General features: G+C 40.0%; 1 protein-coding gene across 13 annotated transcripts in view; it reads right to left on the bottom strand.

Moving 5' to 3' along the window:
* The window catches only part of DMD (dystrophin), a 1,973,025-nt gene that overhangs the window by 728,575 nt on the left and 1,223,163 nt on the right, over window positions 1–21,287 (bottom strand). For all 13 annotated transcript variants that reach the window (XR_014470468.1, XM_083174338.1, XM_083174337.1 and 10 more), the window contains one exon: window positions 8,849–9,013. Coding sequence is in view for 12 of the 13 variants with exons in the window: in XM_083174338.1 (XP_083030464.1) it covers window positions 8,849–9,013 (165 nt within the window). In the remaining variant the exon portion in view is untranslated. The remainder of the gene's footprint in view (window positions 1–8,848; window positions 9,014–21,287) is intronic.

Genomic DNA, 21,287 nt, shown 5'->3' with positions numbered 1-21,287 from the left:
TGTCGTGGACACCCACGGAGAGAGAAAGTGATTTCGGCGTTCGGGATTCCGGCGCGGGGATTTTGAACGCCGGGATCCCGACCGCCGGGATTTACACTGCATCCCTGTGCCACAATATAATACAAAGATCATAGTTTCCACCATCACATTGACAGCCATGTAATAAAGAATGCACCACAGCAACAGCCATTAATACAGACAGTCACAGTGACTGCCATATAATACAGAGATCATAACAGTGACCACCATATAATGCAGGGAGCCCCCCACAAACAAACAAACAAACAAACAAATTCATCCCTCCCCACTGTATAAATATACCACCACCCTAGATAACATTATAACATTTTCACATATATTCCACACTGGCCCTTAACTGTCCAGAATGAGGATCTGTCCTGCATGGTCTCTGGGGAAGTCCAGGTTGTACTACAATGATTTGTGACAGGAGAGGAATACAGTAACAGATTATGGGGAAGATTTATTAAGCTCGGTGAAGTGATAAAGTGTCTGTTTTTTTAGCACTGGCCAGTCAGCTCCTACTTGTCATTTTTCAAACCAAGCCTGTAACTTCAAAGTTAGGAGCTGATTGGCCGGTGATAAAAACCAGAAACTTTATCACTTCACCGAGCTTAATAAATCTGCCCCTATAGGAGAAGGGACTAGAGAAGTGGTTCTCAAAGGTGGTACTCAGGACCCCACACATTTTCCAGGTCACCCGGGAGGTGTATTCATTACTCACTGACACATTTTAAAAGAGCCACAGGTGGAGATAATTATTTCACTTGTAATTTTCTGTGAGGAGACCTGCAAAACATCACTGTGTTGGGTCCTGAGGACCGACTTTGAGAATGTGTGGACTAGAGGGTGGGGTCTCAGAAGGGACAGGCACCCCCTTTCCCCGGTGATGGATTTATAGAATAATATGTTCTGAAAATCGGAATTTGAAGTATTGAAATTTAACATAATGAATACCACTGTAATACTAGAAACATAACGTTAAATTTGAAGGAGACTAAGGAATGTTTTTCTTCTTCATACTACTACTACTACTACTACTACTAATTATAATAGTAATAACAAACATTTATAATAATAATGTTACAGTATTCCCCATATAAATTTTATAAATACCAGTTTGTATTCTAAACTAAAAGGTTCTTGTTTCCATATTCAACTTTGTAAGTCAATAATGCAATCCACGCAAAAATAAAATGTGAAGATTTAGTGAGACCAAAAAGACATATGCACTTGACACAGCCAAATGCATTTTCATTAGTGAAATCCAATCTACTGCAATATTCTTACATGCTTGCCATTTAAGTCACTTTAATTGCTGTTTTAAATGTGGTAATAGAGTTTGTTGTCATGTCATTCATTTTAGCTTCTGAAAATGTGGAAGCACTTGCCTCAGCAAATATTATACTACATCTCAAATAAATAATTGCTATTTGGATGGAGTGTGCAGATTCATATATTCCCAGTGATAATAGCAGTCACATCGTCATAACTATTTTCAGAGGACCAGTGTTCTGCTGATGAGATCATCAGTCAAATTGGAATGAACTGTATGCTGTATACTCAGATTTAAAACAGTACTGTATTATTAGCATAGGCGTGCGCAGCCCATTTTATTAGGGGGTGCACCTTCAAAGGGGTGTGTCTAGCACCACCTATTGGGCGTTTCTAGCATTGCCCATTGGGTGTGTCTAACACTGCCAATCATGCATGTTTACCATCATTTATTGGTACTCGCTAAAATATAAAATGTCTCTCAGCCAGAACATAATCTCCGGCCTATTTCAGTTTTAATATTCTTATTACTCTGTATAACAGTACATGCATATAAAGTAAAAAATTATATATGGATTATGCAGGTATGTAGTGATATGACAACGGTCTAGTACAATTAACAATGCAAAACACACAATTGATTGATGGCCACTAATTTTAATGGAATACAGGTCTAAAAAGCAAAATACTTTTTTAAAATGTATTGCTGGTATTGCTAGTGGCAGGGAGTTGTTCATAAGGGTGGGCACAGCAATTGGGGGTGCCTGTGCACCCCTAACACTCAATGTGCGCACACCTATGATTATTAGTAACAACTATACTTGAAGTATAATACACATTTTTTTTAATTCTTCTTACAAATATAATATTGTGAAAAATAACATTTCATTTTATATATTTAGTAAAGCTTAGTTGAATGCAGCAAACCTGCAGGTGTTAACAATAATTTAACTGAGATTTTGTTGTATTTTCTATCCATGTTAAAGCCCCATATGTTTCAATGGCCCAAACATTCAAAAGTGTTTGTACATAACGTGCTGTATAGTAACCCCACTGAAACAAATGGCCTGCATAAACAGGTAGACCAGAGGCGGAACTAGCATTGGTGCAGCAGGTGCAGTGCACTGGGGCCCACTGCTGCCTTTGTCGCCCTCCACCTGCCACCCACTGTTTCTCCCAGTCACACTCTGCCTCTCCCGCTCACCACCCACAAGTTCTGCCACTGTGGAAGACTATTTACATATGTCAATGGAGTAAGGGTTCTGATTCAGTCCCACTCACTGAGTGATTATTGAAGGGCCGCGCATGTGAACGGTACTCAGTGCACATGCAAGAACCGCCCGACTAGTCTTTGCTCGCTGCTTGCAAGGTGTTTGACACCCTGCAGGCATGGGGGGGGGGGGAGAAAGAGTCTTCTGGGCATCCCTCAGAAAACATACATTCCACAGCTGTTGAGAAGGAGGGCTGCTGAGGTCATCAGCAGCCTCCTTCTCCCCAGGGCCTTCTCAGTACTGAGTTAGTCCTGGCTTACTCATCAGAGGGGAAATCATTCAATGGTGAATAATTTCCCCATTTGCACGGTTGCATACGCGTTCGCAGCCGTGCACAGAGGTGGGTGTGTGTGTGCGGGGGGGGAGTATGTTCAGTGTGGTGTCGTTAACCTGCTTGCTGGGCTCCAAACACTAATCATTGAATGAGGCCCATTATATACAGCCCTATTTATTATAAAAAAAATGGTTTACCTCATTAGCCGAGATTTATGAATCTCCATTAATTGGCTTGTATTTAATGCCATACTTTAAGGGAATCCTTTCCATAATTGCATGTTATAAGCTAGAATTGTGATGATATAAAGATGCCATGAACTCCCATAACTGTCACGTCACTAACTTATAAACCTATTAAATAATTAAATCATTTTTTTAAATTTATCGTAATTTTATCGTAAAGCATCTTAATAAAGTTTTCTTAAAATTCATTATCAGCAGGATAACGTTTATTCTGAGGTGACAGGTTGGAGACAACACTGGAATAGCAAATTAACTTATACAAGTCATAAATAAAGGAAAAATCCCCTGTCAATACTTGGTCCTTAGATGCTGGAAAAGCATTCAACAGGATATATTTATGTTTCACACACTAAAGTCTTTTAGGAATTAGGAAGGGTTTCTCACAGGGGTCCAGGCTTGTATTCAAAGCCCAGGGCTAAAATAATGATTGATGGTCCCAAGTCAGACACAATCCAAATATTTAATGGGATTTCATAAGATTGCCCTCATGGTCTTCGCCTTGATAATAGAATGTTTCAGAAAATTAATCAGAGGTTCTGTGGATGTGTACAGAGCAGATATGGGAGTCTGACACTTAATAATTTTTTTTTGGACATACTCCTATCCCTTCCCCAGACCAATATTCCCTCTATGTCCATTATAAACAGATAGATGAATGTTACACAGTTGCCTTCCTTCCCATATCATATGAAGTCCCGTTTGACTTTCTTTTGGATTCTTTACTGCAGCCAGAGTACGACTAAGGAATTTACAAGGACAGTGACTTGCTGCAATCACTATGACTGCTAACTGAGCACAGCTATTCCTAATTTTGACTCTCAGCAACCCACTCTTAGGGGGTAATTCAGACCTGCTGTCTAGGCTGCGTATATTTGCTGCTTATGAGCAGGTAAATGTTGCCCTGCAAATGATGAGAGAGGAGAAAAGGTAAATCTTATAATATTTGTAGAATTGATATTTGAGGTCAAAAGAGCTGATGAGCTCACCTAAAGAGGATGTTTAGAGTGAGAAAAGGAGAGGTTTAAAAACAAAACCTTGGGTGACACCTAATGCTAGTAGAAGTGTAATCTACATAGTAACATAGTAACATACTGTAATACTAAAGGCTGAAAAAAGACGTTAGTCCATCGAGTTCAACCTATCTAACTTGTAACTACTGACTTGAATAAGTCATGTCTATAGGATTCCCTTAGTGGCCAAAAATGCATCCAGTTTTGATTTAAATTCATTAACAGTAGTTGCTGTAATCACCCCCACCGGCAATGAGTTTCAGAATTTTACTGCTCTAATGTTGAAGATTCCTCTTCTTAATTCAGTACGGAATTTATTTTCTTCAAGCCTCAGTACATGCCCTCGTGTCCTAAGTATAGGCCTGTTAGTGAACAAATCATCTCCCAGTTCCATATGATTCCCAATCCTGTATTTGGACATACTAATCATATCACCTCTCAACCTCTGTTTCTCCAGTGAAAACATATTCAGCCTCGTTAACCTATCTTTGTATTCTAGTGATTCAAGACCTTTTACTAGTTAGTCGCCCTTCTCTGTACCTGTTCCAAATCATTTATGTCCTTTTTAAGGTGCGGTGCCCAGAACTGAACACAATAGTGTGGTCTCACAAATGCCTTGTAAAGAGGCACTATCACATTGGCATCCCTTGAATCCATACCCCTTTTAATGCATGCCAGTGTCCGGTTTGCATTAAAAGGGGTATGGATTCAAGGGATGCCAATGTGATAGTGCCTCTGTGTGTGTGTGTGTGTGTGGGGGGGGTGGAGTGGTGTCATGAAAAGTAACAGAGTCTGAAGGGTCAGAGAGGTAGGAGGACAGCCAGGAAAGGGCAGTATCATGTAGCCCAACATAAAAATTCAGTTACCTGTGATAAAATGGTATTTTAGATGTACAATGTTTAGGTCTAAGGTCGACCACTATAGGTCGACAGTCAAATGGTTGACAGGGTCAAAAGCTCGACATGGTCAAAAGGATGACAGTCAAAAGGTCAATAGGATCAAAAGGTCAACAGACAAAAGGTCGACATGAAAAATGTCGATATGAGTTTAAATGCTTTTTTGGTATCTATGTCGACATAGGTTGGTACGGATACCATCTAAGTGTACCATGTCCACTCGCATGGCTCGATATGCTCACCATGCTTTGGGCACAGTGCCTCGCTGCGCCCGAGACACTATTATATTGTCCCTCCACGCCATACTGGATGGTAGGGCATGCGCCTGTCGGCACATGGCTCAAAAAAAATTTCACATTGACCTTTTTCATGTTGACCTTTTGACTGTTGATCTTTGGACCCTGTCAAAAAAAATCAGAACCCAAAAACCAAAACGTTGAGGGGGTGTTTTGGCAAAACCCAGTAGAACCCAAAACCTGAAGGTAATCAAAACCCAAAACGCAAAAAGTGGCAGGTGCACATGCCTAATATATATATATATATATATATATATATATATATATTAGTAAAAGGGACATACAAAAAGTAGTGAGATTCATATAGCTACATTTGCAAACACACCATACAGAATCTGAATCTGCACCCACCCTTCTCAGACTCTCACCCCTCCCCACTGCGTGTGCCACTGAGCACAGCCACCCCATGATAGGCATACATGTCAGACAATTCCCCCTCCAGCACGACCCCTCCCCCCCATAGGCAGACATATCAGTGTCATCGTCCCCCCCCACACACACACACACACTGTCATTTGCAGACAATTGCCCTCCCCCAGTGTACGGATCCAAATATGCTCCAGCTCCCTGCTCCCTTGTAGAGCAGTATTTACCGCTGCCGTCCCTGCTGGCCCGCTCACCTCGCTGACAGCTTGAGTCGCACAGGGCCTCATGTGATGCTCTTCTCTCCCCCCTCAGGCTGTAACCACATGGTGGGATCAGCCTGAGAGGAGGTGCTCCCCTTGCCTGTTAGGGAGGGAGTCATTGCCGCTCAACACAGACTGTAAAAGACAGGAGTGGGGGAGACATCAGAAACCACTGGACTATACATCGGCGGCCAGGGGAGGTTTCTAGATACTCAGAAACTCCCCCTGCGTGCGTGCCTGATCTTCTATTGGTTTTCATCCTATTGTTTTGTGGATTAAAAGTATTATTGTCAATGATATTAAAAGGTGCCACAAACAGGCATGCAGGGCCGGTGCTAGGGTGTCCGTCGCCCCTCTGTGCCTGGTGGGCACAGACCTTTTGTTGTCCGGGGCCCACACAGACCTTAGGGAGGTAAGAGCTTTTCTTGTAAGAGAGCTAACAATATAGATCCTATTTCATAGTGATTAGAACACTACACAAGCTGATATTTAAAAGCTCCTCTGGTAGACAAGCCCGGTGAATTGATGCTTTATGTCAATGTGGGGGCAGGCCAGGCTGCACATCAGTAGACGCCACCCCCAGATGACCTCTAATGGAGACTCCATATAGCACCACAATTCCCTATATAATAGCCTCATCCTGTCTGCTTCATCATATGAAGTTCCCTCCTGTTTAGCAAGTACGTCATCACTAGAGCTGAGTGAACATTTCCACAAACAAAGTTTTCTTAACAACACATTGCATATTCCACCTCAGCTCCCTCATTCGCGCTCTATTTATAAACTTGCATTTTACACCTATACTCTATGAATAGAGCAGGAATAACAAAGGTCAGTTTATTCTTCCACTTGTGACATGACTGCAGTATATATTTTGGTTATATGTACATTTTTACAATTGTAATAACAGATAAGAATAGTCTTTATGTATTTAACAACTCTTGCTATTTTTACATTATATATGGCGTGTCTAGTTTTAGCCTGGTGCAGTGGAAATTAGAAGGCAGTTACAGGCATTACAAATCACTCACAAAAGATAACACAACAGGTCATGAGGATTCTGCTACTGGAACAGACTGACTTCTTATCTCAAATGAACATGTGCCAATCCTAGGAGTATTCAAAGAGTTGTCTATCTGAACAGGTCAGAGCTCTACAATAAAGCTGAAATGTGACTCTAATAATGGAAAATTGTAAAATATGATCATATTGTATCTCTAGAAATGACTTCAGCTTGTGATGTGAAGACTATAAATAATGCATACTTCCAGTAAAAAAAAATAAAAAAAAAAATCACACAACACAACCTTTCATAATTGTAAACATATCAAATAAATACATTTATTTTTAAAACTATATTTATATAATGCTTACTGTTGCAAAGTGCTTCACCAAGAAAATCTTATCATTCCCATCAGTCCCTATCAAAATGCCACAGTGGAGTAGCTATTTTTCACCACCCAGCCCAAAAATATTCGCCCCCCCCCCCAAGAATGGGCAAGGCGATGGACTACAGGCGCCGCTGGCTGAGCTGACAGATGACCCAGGCAGCAGTGAGCACTTAAATGAGCGGGTCCCCACCCCGTGCATGTGTAATTAGAGGGATCCGCTCCTTACATATGCACGGGGAGGGGACCCACTCATTCAATATGCACTGCACTGGGTCCCAGTTAGATATGTACAGGGCGGGACCAGCTTAGCGCTTACTGCTGCCTGTCAGTTCAGCCAGCGCCGCCGACCACAGACCCCGCTGGTGCCACTCCCCCAAGCCGCCGCGGGGTCTGCCACATATGTAGCTATGCCACTGCTTACAATTCATATTATAAATGATCGCAGACAAACAACCACCAAAGTTAATTGAGTCAGAAGCCAATTATCCTGCAGCACCACTAAGTTTTTGGACTGTGCAATGAAGCTGGAGTGAGTACAACCTGGAAATTCAACATTTATAGTAAATATTAGATCCACCAAACTAGCGCAAATCCGAAAAATTATTTAAACAGTCTAATTTAACGCTAGCACCCCTCCCCAGCTTGTTTAATGAGCAGAATGCCTTGGTTTTATCTAGAAAGTAGAAATATAAAAAGTTCTTATGAATACCATTTGTAAAAGAAATCAAGAGAATAAAGACTATGAGGTCTGGAGTAACCTTTAGTATACAGGGTATCCTTCCTGTGACTACATCACTCTGTTTTATAGCCTTTCCATGATGAAAAAAATAAAATCGTCAGTCATCCCCAATCTTCTATCCAACAATTACAATGGAGGCATATTAATAAAATAATATAATTAAACTCAAGAATATTGATGATTATAAGGTTTTTAGCAGAAGTGTATCTTTAGTAAAATAACAAATACATCAATTGGAAACAGTTTTTTGTCTCCTCAGTTGAAAATATTATTATGTAGCCACTATGTTGCTTTTACTGTACATCATTTATTTGTGATGCTGTGTTAAATTTGACTTATACATATTCAGTTAAGCACATTGGAAATAAATAAGTATTCAGGAACAAAAGCACCCATCCAGGTTGTTGTTAGAGAACTGCACTAAACCTCCTCTTAGACTACTCGAGATCATTAAGCAAAATGGCACACAAACATAATTATCTCTTGATTACATGCTGATATTTCTTAATGATCCCGTATGATTCTGAATATCATATGAATGCAAACAAAGCATACAACACAAAGAGAAAATACCATGACTACAAATACTGAGCATTGAAACACACTACAGGTATAATGGTGTGATCACAAATGTTTTGTATATATTTCTACCAGGTAAAAATGACTGCATGTGTTATGGTATTTTACAATGCAAATGTGAATTGGTCTATAAGACATTCATTTTTAAATTAAACATTTTTAGAATCTGAACCATCTTGTGTTCTCTCATTCTTGCAAACCAAAAAAGAAAGAGATAAGAAAATTTACCTTGATGTCAAATGCTCCAGGTCTTCCCACTTGATTGTAGAACAATAACTGATCTTTCACAGACGAAACCCACAATGTCAACTGATTTAACTGGAGTTCAAATAAAGAGCAATTCTTTAAATGATCTTCAATTTCATTTTCTTTGTCATGCAGATCCTTGGACACCTAAAACAATACAAACATACAATTCATTTTATTAACATACTGTATTGTCAAGTAGTCAATGACATGAATAACTTACTCTAAAGTGAGTGGTAGGTATTACATTCTAACCTTAAACATCAATTATAGCAACACAGACCATAGCTGTTACATTAAGAAATATACATAAATCAGTAAATATAATTTTAAAATCATTAATAAAAAAGACATAGAGGGTATTCAATCCCAGATTCTGACTGTCAGAATCCGGGTCATTTTCATTCCTTCCGAAAGGAACTTTACAGTCGGTATTCAATGTACCAACTATCCAGTGTCAGAAAGTCCACAAATCTGCAAAAACAGACGTGGATTGTTGAAAAACAGCTGATAATTCGACAATCCACAGCCATTTCCGACAAAACCGATCCGACTTTTAAAGTGAGGCTTCCAATTCTCTGCCTGCCACTGTCCCTCGGCTCCTTGCGGCTTTCGCCACAGGGGTTAAAAATCGCCGCCAGGGGCAGTGAGCCCCTGAGGTGTTGAATAGGGTGAGAGGGAGGGCTGGCAGCGAATGCTTCATTTTAATAGTAAAGAGTTGTAAGTGCAAAACTGGAGTAAAGTGGGGTAGATTTTGGGATATTTTGAAAAGGAAATCATACCAATTATAAACACTTTCTAGATCTTCTAGGTCCATAATATAAACCTAATTCCTGACCATCCCCTCCCACAGACTAACCTTAACTAAAACTAAGATCTTGACCGCGTTGTGTGTGTATTTTTCATACAGACAGCATATCAAAAAAAGTCAATTTGAAATAGATGTTACATTTTAAGAAGCACAAGTGCTATGTTATTGTTATTGTTCAAAATGGAGGTACAATTATGTGTGTCATCATACTAATCCCCAGTGATAAGATATTTACTAAAGACAGTGAATCTAAATTTATCTGGCAAAAGAGGAATAGTGGTTACCTTAGTAACAGAAAATATGACAACAAAGGGAAAGGGAGTCAGAAAACTGAGAATATTTTCAAATGTAGGTATTATAAGCACCTCTACCTTAATTTTTATGTGTCAAGATAAATGGTAACTAGTAGTGTACAAGGATAATTAAATTAATCTCCCAGTCTAAAGCAGGAGACTTTTAACATTCTTCTTAATTTCTACTGATATAGTTACAGTAATATTCATTACCATGGTGCAGTTAGAACTAATTATGTATAAATTACAGAAAAAAAAATATGTGTATTTGTATCTGTGAGTACTTGCACACAGAAAAAAAAGGAACAAATGTGTAATACCACTAGGGTATACCAGGCGCTACTTAGGGCTTGATTTGGTACTTGTTTTCTAGCTGGGCGCCCAGACTCTGTAAGCGTACAAGGCTATTCTCCGTAGCACATTATAGTGCCATGCGATGCGATGCAATGTAATTTTTTAATGTAATTTATTCACTGCTCTGTTAGCCCTAGGGGATTGCATTGCATTGCATCTCCCGGAAAATTGCATGAGATTTTATAGGGTGCGATGCCATGCCATTAGCTATACACTTGTATGATATACAATGAGGTTTCCCTGACCATCCCACTATCCACGCCACCCCGAAGTGTGGCGAGCGCAGCGGAACGCGTCCTCTCGACCTTTTCATACCCCCACTATCCACGTCGGCGTGGAGTCGATTTTATATAGCGCAGCGAGCCACCGAGCCCGAAGCATGATGAGCGCAGCGAGCCCCGCGAGGGGATGCGGATTACATGTATTACGCATCCGATCGCCACGCTTCGGGCTCGGTGGCTCGCTGCGCTTGCCACACTATATAAAATCAGCTCCACGCTGATGTGGATAGCGGAGGTATGAAAAGGTCGGGAGGACGCATTCCACCACCACTCGCCACGCTTCGGGGTGGCAAGGTTAGTGGGGGGTCAGTGAAACCTCATTGTATGTCATACAAGTGTGTAGCTAATGGCATGGCATCACACCCTATAAAATCTCATGCAATTTTTCGGGAGGTGCAATGCAATGCAATCCCCTAGGGCCAACAGAGCAGTGAATAAATTACATTAAAAAATCGCATCGTATCGCATGGCACCATAATGGCCCATGAGATGCAATGCGATTTTGCTATGGTAGCTTACGTAAGAAAACTGGGCGCCCTGCTAGGAAAAAAGTGCCCATTGATTCAAATTAAGCAGCACTTTGAATAAGGGATAGTCAGTCCCTAAAGTATAGACAAAAAAGAAAAATAATTTTATTGTGGTATTTCCTTCCTCAAAAGCGCTGTTCAAATTCTAACAGTTTATTACCTAATAATAATACATTAAAATAATAACATAAAAAAACATTGTGCACATTTAAAATACACTTAAAAATAGCATGTTACTTGGTGCGAGCCTTAGTATAAAGTGTAGTTCCGCTTTGAATGGGTGAGAGAAATTTTGGGAAAAGGCACCCCACTGATCCTTCTTTGAATGAATCCTGTTCCTATTGGACTCTAATGGACAATTTGAAAAAGCTGAGAGTTGCCCAGCAAAACACGTCAGTCTACAGCACCCCCATTCCTTCCTTCCAACTGTGGAATACAACATTTTCTCCAAACGGATACCTGAACCAGGACCAGGACCAGGACCTGGACCAGGACCTATAGTGGACATCGCCAAAATTTGGGGCTATCTAAAGTCGATCTAAGGACTGTATATCATCTTCAAGGGGACCACTTTAACTGCAGCACGCATCAGTGGCAGCTATCCCGGATACGTGAGAGTCAAAAACTGTCCCCCCTAAGCCGGGACCCGCAGATTTGTCTGTGGTCCCGGCTCCCCTATCCGCTCCTGGCTCCGAGTCCAGCGTCTAATGAAAACGGACTATCACAAAATATCTGCCCCCATACAGCAGACAGTTTTCTGCTGTATGGGGACAGACATTTTGTGATGGTCCGTTTAGATTAGAAGCAGAAGCCAGGAGGGGACAGGTGAGCTGGGACCGCAGACAACTCTTCTGCGGATCCCGGGCTCCGACCACAGGTGAGCTCCCGGAAGATGGCAGTGGCAGCGGCATTACATAGCCCCGCAGACCCCAGCGCCCACACCTATACAGCACCTCCCCGCCAACGCGGGGTCTACGGGGCTAATTTTACGCCACTGTTTAAGTGTATTTTAAATGTGCACAATGTTTTTCATGTTATTATTTAATGTGTTATTAATAATAAATTGTTATAATATTATTGTGGTATTTCCTTCGTCAAAAGCGCAGTACTTGCACACAGGCTGATAATTGTGGCAAATATCACCAATGTAAGCTGCTGAATAACTTATTAAATGTACTGTACTATAAACATTTAAGATGAAATTTAAAAGGATGAGAGATTCAGTAAGTGAGAGATTTGGTGAGAAATATCCAGTTTTTTTAAAACGAAAATCATTTACACTGCAAAACCATTTTGCTTTTTGCAGTGTAAAGGATTGTCGCTTTTAAAAAAAATGGAGATTTCTTACCAAATTTGTCACTTTCTGAATCTTTCATCCTATTAAATTTCACCCATCTAGTGTATATCTCTTAGCAGCCTATTTATCATCACTGAAGGGAACATTACACATTACAGTTTTTACTAATGTGCCCTTTATGTACCATGTACTTTCTAAAGCGCAAAAAACTGAAAGATGTTTGAGTTTGCCGACGGAAATGGATTCTGGTAACCCCACTTCTTACTATGGGAAGAAGGGCTGAGGTCGTGAATGAACCCTCCAGCATCATCACACTGTGAGACCAGTAGCCATGCGCCAGTCACCTATACTCATTCAGCTGGCAAAGTAACGTTGCTGGTTTGCAGTGGTTGTAGTGTAAGTGTGTGTGTGTGTGTGTGTGTGTGTGGGGGGGGGGGGGGGGGCACATGGGCCCCAATAATGAATAAGCCTATACTGTATTTCTATGACTATATTATCTAAAACACTATAGAGACTGACATACCAATGCTAAAACATCCCTGCTGTGGCAGAAACAGGCAGCACTCAAGGCACAATGTAAACAGTATTCCAGAATATAGAGTAATCAAAACTTTCAGAACTGTTTAAGTGTTCTTTCCTCAGGGATAATCTATGTACAGTATCTATGTAAGCACTTATATCTGATTCAATGCAAGGCATAGCAGCGAGACAATTGTGACTAGCTGTTATGATGAACCCATATGAATGGATAAATTATCACACTCCATAGTTAAAGACATATAGTCTGATGTATTTGCACCAATTTACAGCCTTGGACAAAGCCTAAAAGCCTAGTAGCTATTTCCATTATATTTATTTGCAGAATCTGTAAGTAGAATTAGGAGAATGAAGCACTTACAAAACATACGTTTTGTATTCTGTGTTCATTTTTTAACATACTCTTTACTTGAAAAGTTGATTTCAGCGCCTAAGGGAATGAGGGAAATAGTGTTGTTTACCAATAATGCATTTTCATAGCTATGCATTTAGTGTAATAAAACTCAGCTAATGTAACTGATGTACTATCTAGTGGTGCATTGAACAGCCTTTCATTTTTAAATTTATGCAATGCATAATGTACTATTTAATTTATATTGTTAATGCTGCAATTAATGGTGTGCAACCAAAGAAACAAATACTTTGCCCCTTGCTACAGGCAAAACACAAATGCTGGGTTTTACTCTTTCTGAATAGTTTTTTTTGTGTGAAAAACGGACTGTTTTAAATAGAATTTATATATATATATATATATATATATATATATATATATATGTATATTTCCCAGCAAATATCCAAAGATAGCTGCTGAATGAAGGAGGCGGCACTGTTCCTGCAAGCGCACCCAGCCACAACCAGATTCTGCTTCCTCACAAAAAAATCTGGTCGCCAGGAATCTGGTTGCTGTAGCGACCTGGCCCCTGGAGTTTGTCAAGTCCTGATCTATCTATCTGTCTGTCTGTCTGTCGTCTGTGTCTGTCTATCTATCTATCTATCTATCTATCTATCTATCTATCTATCTATCACATTCAGAGAGCACAAACAGCCATCAAGACAAGGAGCTCCAATGGCGTGATGTGTTATATAAGCTTATTTTAACTGACTGGCCTAGACTACGAATGAGGTACTGTATGATGGGTTTACAGTTATAATGTAGACATGAATGTGTCTACATAGTTATAATGCTAATTTTGATTTTGTCAACATTTATCAAGTAGATAGTGATGGATTGGCAAAATTTTGGAATGTCAACATATAATTCTATGTGGTCCAGCAATGACTTTCCTGATCCCTACTGTTGCAGTGACTCCAATATGGCTTCTGGATCTCCAGGAGCACTTTAAGAGAGAAGGAGGCCCGTTTGCAGTCTCCTCTGGCCGGGCCCCCTCCTCTCTGCCGGGAGCAGCACCTGCCAGCTGCCTAGCTCCTGTCTGCTGCCTAGCACAGTAGAGTGTGAACATTAGAGCACTCAGACTCTACTGCACATGTGTGAACTGACAAATAAATTGGGCGGCGGACCAATTTTCCGGCGATTATGGCAGCAGCTGCTGCCTTCATTGTGGGACCTCAGAGTGCATACCCTCCAACATGACCCATTCCATTAGGTACAAAATGTTCTGTTCCTGGACTTCCGTGCCAGTGGCAGTAGCAGAGGTTGGACTCCAGCACAGTCCAAAATTCAAAGAGGGGTGGTCATATCAACTGCCAGTGAGTCCAGGACAGTGATGTTTGGGGTGGCATTAGGTGTGGCTCCCCTTTTTGGATATTGGACTGTGCTGCATCCTGACAGCTGCAACTGCCACTGGTAAGGAAATCCAGAAACAGAGCATTTTGTACCTAATGGAATGGGTCATGTTGGAGGGTATGAGAGTGTAAGTATTAAAAAATGGGTGCAGTGTGTGTGACGTGGGCCCCCCTGGGACTCAGGAGCCTGTGTGCACTGCGCATATTGTACCCATTAAAAAATATGCCACTGTGGATCTCCCCCACAGCCTATCCCTAACCTCAACCCACAGCCTAACCCTCCTTCCCGCAGCCTAACCCTAATGTCGACAGTCTATAGTTGAAATGTTGACATTACAAGAATGTAACAATGTCAACATCATAACTGTTGTCATTGTTGTGTCAACATTATCAATTTTTACATAGTCATGTTCAATCTTTTCACTACATCCTACTACAAATACACAGCAATCTGACTAAAATCACTATTAACCTGTTGAATGTCCCAGTGATTCACATTTCTGTTCTTATGATGCAATTGTTAATTTGCAATGCAGACTATATGATGCAGCAGTAAAAGAATAGAACACTGGAACATTTGTGATTTCTGTCTGACACATCTTTGCCACTATACACACGGTTAAAATTATGGGCAACACAGTTGTAGAAATACACTCAGAGAAGCCAGGTTGTACAGTAAATGATTAAAATGGGCTAATTGGTGCATTTTTCCAGATTCACATTGTATCGCACAAACTACAATTGGTTCCTTTAAAGTCTTCGTACTAATATCAGAATCTGAGCCAAAATGCTTTCACCCTATAAAACATGCACTGAACACAAGCAATGCAGCCTGTGTATTTATTCACTTGGCTTTCATCCTAGTATTGATATTTACACAAACTTTTCATGTTGAGCTAATGTCCCACACCCACAGTGAGAGCAATTATGCACAATATTTTACTCTCCGTAAAAATACCACTTAATGCATAATCAAATGCCACAAAACTAATGAAAATGTTTTTGATCTTTTCAAGCTGCGCTGTTAACATTATTAACGAGAATGAATGTTATCTCTAGAAATGCATTTTGAAATTTAAAAATGTTAAACCAATAAATAATATAAAAGCAAAAAATTAATATATGAAATAATACTCCTATCATTTTGTTTTAGTTTTTTAAACTGGTGAGAAAGCCATCACAACACTAATGTGCATACTGTATATTGTCCTCCAAGGACCTCTGTTTTTGCCATAAATGAATGTTATAGACTCCCTTTAAAAAATTCAAAACGATGAAAATAGATGGAGGCTGTTTAATGCATACAAGCCACATGAGTCAGTCCATACCCAGACAGAATACCAGGTGCAGTGTAGAATAAGTGTAAGGCCATATCAATGGTCTTGTATTTAGTATGGTTTAAATACTAAAATAATACCAATGTCGGAAACATCACTTCATCTGCTGACACCCAATGTGTGCAATAGAGCAACCCACATGCCCTATGCTTTGAAAAAAGGGGTGTGGTCATGCAAGATGCACCATTGCCTCACATCACCCCCCCCCCCCCCTTTTCATTACTCCAGGGGGAATACCCAAAGATGTTGGGCTGCCCTAGAGTCTCTGAATGAACATTCAACGTCCAACTTGTCCTTGGTGACAAAAAACAAGTACTGTATATAATGTCACAGTTAGGAATGCCAATACAGGGAACAGGATCAGTGAGATCCCAAGATTTTGGGCATTTTTGGCCAGGATGTCAATACATGCGCATTTTATCCATTTATACCATGCAGCATTGAACACAAGCAGTGTTTGGCTAATGCGCTGCCAGGAAAATATGCTGTGCATTCACGCACCGGGCACCCCACCTGCCCTCTCTTTTGTGTGTCCAATCCCCTGTGTCTGCCGGCCCTCTCTACCACAAAGCTCCGCTGCCTCCACCTACCTTGCTAACTGTCGGGTGTAATAGAGGCTACATAGGCAGAAAATCATGAGAAAAACACACCACGTCAGCTCAAGTCACAGTCCCAATTTTCCAATGTTTAAAATACAAATGGCCAGATGTTAGTCAAGTTTAAAAATCATTGAAAACTCATCAGAAAAAATGCTTAATTATAGAGGTTCACATATGTGATATATATAGCAGGCATATAAAACATTATATGCCTATATTTTTCTACAGTCACCCCTGTATGTAAAGTTTATAAGTAAAGACATGTATAAGGGGCATATTCAGACCTGTTTGCACAGATTCGAATTCTTCCCTGTCCCCGATTGTTGTGGACTGAGCATGTGCATAGGAGCTAATGCGCTTGTGCTTCTAACACAGTAAGCACCTTCAACAAAATGTTCATTCGCCAGGGCGCTCCCTGCCTGATTGACTGAGGCGGGCACCTAGCCTTTCATTGGCATGCCCACAAAAATGGTTGGCATGCCCATAGAAACATTGGGCAGGCCGCAGTAAATGCAGGTGTGCCCTGCCAGCTTGGGATGGGCAGAAGACTTCACATGATGTCAGCTAAATAGTCAGCCCTGGCTTACTTTCAGCAGAGGAAAAAATCATTCGATGGTGCGTAACCATTGAATGATTTCTCCGCTGTGCGAGCGCTTGCAAGCGGAGAAGAAAACAATATACCAGCGCAGGCTGAAAAAAGATTTGTAAGACTTTTTGTTTTTCAATTTAAACAATGTATTCTATACAATAAAAATTCATATTTAAACATGATGTTTAAATGTATTGTATAGAGAAGGGCATGATCAGGATGGGGCAGCCCAAAGGTCTGATGGTACTGTATGATTGCAAGTTTCAAATGAGTGCGAGAAAATCAGTGGTTGTCTCCTACAATTTATCTTATGTATTTATTTGTTTCGATAAAGTTACATCAGTTTACGCCTTTTTCTTTAAATAAAACCTGTATCCGAAATGTTTAAAAAAAACATTTTGCTGGCAAATTACTTGGGAAATTCTTTGAACATTAAGTGCCTTACATTATAAGTCATTGTTTACATATTGTATCTGTCAAATATAAAACAGTCAATCAGAGCTACAGTGGATCTGCCTTTTCCTGGCACTATAAATCTGTGCGAGACAAACATTTCCAGCACCTTTTCATATAACCTTTCATTTATATTTAGAAAATTGTTATTTTTCTGAAGCCGCTAACCTAAAGCTAAAGGTATATAATTCTGAAAACATAATAACCCTCTCATATGCTGTGTACCTCTGGTAATTGATGTCTTAATACTACTGTCTAACTGTATTTTCTTAAAGAAATAAACCTATTAAGGGAAACATTACACAAGAGTGGCTGAAGAGACAGTAAATAGTGCTGCCGTGTGATTCTTCCATCTAACACTTATCATAACTTTTATGATGCATGGAGTTGATGTCTTGAAGGCTAAGGGGGATAAATGAAGGGAATGCTTGTTCTGGCACCCAGCTTACTTTCTGATAATCTAGCTCATCCTTCTTGGCTGACACTAGACCAAGAATAACATTAAAGAGTAATAAACCCTTTCCAGCAAACCTCTTATTCCATGGTTCACTGCCCCGGGTCTAATCTATCAATCCATTTACAGCACATAAAAGGTAAAAAAGCCATTATAGGTCTGCTATGCGCCTTTGCAGGTGGTATATGACACAAACTGAATCTATAGCTAGAGTTGTGTCACACTGCATGCTTGGCATAGGAACACCAGATAGTATGACTAAGATTCTGATTAAGCCATACTGTGCTCTTAATAATAATATATATATATATATATATATATATATATATATATATATATATATATATACACACAATCCTCGAGGCGGCACTCAGTTAACAACTGATGTAAAACAAGTCCAGCAGCAAGTCATAAAGACCAGGGTGCCTTCCGTATAGCAGTTTGTATAGACTCCCGGCGGCGGCACTCAAAGTAAATAAAACACCAAAGACTGTGGGTTTTTAGCCGACGTTTCAAGGCCGTCTGGCCTTTTTATCAAGGTGCACCCACAGTCTTTGGTGTTTTATTTACTTTGAGTGCCGCCGTCGGGATTCTATATATATATATATATATATATATATATATATATATATATATATATATATATATATATATATATTATTAAGAGCACACAGCCATGGCGGTACATGGCGGGTCCACTACTCACCCCTCTGTGTCCACCGTCAACTCTCTGTTTGGCCTGTGCTACTGCACCGGTGTTCAGCTTGTGCAGCAGGGGATTAGGCACAGCATAGCTGCATCCTGGTTCAGTGAGAGAGGCAGTGTCTGCCATATTGGTCATGGGCAAAAGTGCCATTGGCCAGCTTGCCATTTGCTTTGCTCAGCCTGCCTTTATTTGCTCCTCTCAAAGATCTCGATCCATAACTAAGTCTACCCCCTACCTTCTTTGAGAAGAAAAAAGGGAGGGGGTGGAGTGGAGGACTACAATATAAAATGATCAATTGGGTATTACAATTTATAATGATTTTGATTAATGTATCATAATCGTCTTGTTTATTATGGTATGAAAAGCATATACAAATATTAATATCTAGCAATGCAATGCAAAAAAAATAATAATAATGAATAAAAATACAATAATAATAGATAAACATTTATTTTTGGATATTGGACTTATTGATAGAAGTCCCGCATTGAACCAGCTCCCCTAAATTTCCGCCTGTTTATACACTTACTGAACTTATTGGATATTGGACTTATGAATAGAAGGACCGCATTGAACCAGCTCCCCCAAATTCCTCACCATTGATTGAGAGCAATTTGCTATCTGGACTACTACCACCACCTGCATACTCTGGGTCTGCCTTTCTTTACCTGGACTGTGAAATTGTCCACAAATCAGGACTTGAATATCTTTGCACAGCAGAAAACCCAGTTAGGTCAATGGATACCCACAATTTCCAATCATCAGCTCCAATGAAAACTCACCTCTTAAGGCAAGCTCATCATATTCAGGAACACCCACACAGAGGTGCCGATTTATGTTTTTGCTGGTGGGTGTTCAAGCCTGTTGAAAGGCTCAACAAGCAATTACAGTGACAGAAAAAGTTTTTTTACTCAAAATCTAGCACCCCTCTCAGGGATGTTTGCATAGATAAAATGATATATCAAGGAATCAGATCATACTCTCCTTTTAGCTGCATTCATTCCACTGCTCCACCTCCCATATGTTCTTTTTTTCTCTCAAGGTCGGTTTTCAATATTTGCATATAGTGGAGAAAATGAGAGAAAAATCTAATGTGTAATGCTCGTCTTGGTTCAAAATATTATGCTAATTAGAAGATATGACGGCAGATGGAGGTGGTGAGCTAACACTTGGGTGAGGATATAAGAATTTTGAGAGAAAAAGAACATATGGGAGGTGGAGCAGTGGAATGAATGCAGCTAAAATGAGAGTATGATCTGATTCCTTGATATATCATTTTATCAATGCAAACATCCGTGAGAGGGGCGCCAGATTTTGAGTAAAAAAACTTTTTCTGTGACTTAACTATTGGGGATACAAGGGAAATATCCCATTACTCCAAATAGGCGACTCTCTAAATCGTATTAGCGCCAATAGATTGTCTACTTAAGCCTTGCTAAGCAATTACAGTGGCCCGGCATTGGGACTCTGGAGTTACGGGCACGTGGGTGCTCATTAATTCCTGTGGGTGCTCGGGCCCTTGAGCACCCACAGAATCGGCACCTATGCACCCACACAACCTCCAGTTGCATACATATCTAATTGCATCAAATCAGGACTGTCTTGGAATCTGGTGGGACTGCCATGCTATGGAATTCTATCCTTATGTATGTTTCCTGGATTGTAAGTTTGCGAGCAGGGCCCTCCTAACGTCGGTTTGTTTCTACCCAGTTTGTTTAATTGTTGTTTCCAATTGTAAAGCGCAACGGAATATGCTGTGCTACATAAGAAACTGTCAATAAATAAATAAATCTAATCTGAGGATAAGCAATACTTCCAACAAGGTGGCAATATAGGAACAAGTGGGACTCTACATAAGTATAATTGTTTTCAAATATCCTTATCATTTTTAATACTTTTAATCATCAATTGCAATAGTAATAATGCATTTTTTTCATTATTATTATTTTTTGTGTTGCTATATGTTAATATTGTTTATATGCTTTTCATCCCAAAATAAATGATTATGATACATTAAAAAGAATCATAATAAATTGTAATACCCATTTGATAATTTTATATTATAGCGCTCCACTCCTCCCCCTCCATTTTTTTTTCATGTATTTGTGTTGGAAACTGACCTTCCCATTGGGAGAGCAGCTAGCACAATATCCCATTTTAGACTCCTACTATTTTACCAACTGATAGAAACATTTTTTTCTCCTGACCTTCTTTGCCTAACTACATCTAGTTCTGCTCAGCCACAGTGTCTGCCGGACTCTGTTTCGGTACTCTGCTCATCTTCAGCTCCTCCACTCTTCACCAATATTCCGGTCATTCCAGATCCAAAGATCTTCGTCAGTGCTCAACATTTTCCAGCTCTTCATCCTAGATCCCCATATCCATGTCAGTGTTCAATTTCTTCCAGTTATCATATTCATTCTCATCAAACCCCTCATTT

Source organism: Crinia signifera, chromosome 2 (genome assembly GCF_055691185.1).
Source record: "Crinia signifera chromosome 2, ASM5569118v1, whole genome shotgun sequence".
NCBI lineage: Eukaryota > Metazoa > Chordata > Amphibia > Anura > Myobatrachidae > Crinia > Crinia signifera.
Note: the sequence above shows the minus strand (reverse complement) of the source record. Positions and strands in the feature narration are given on the sequence as shown.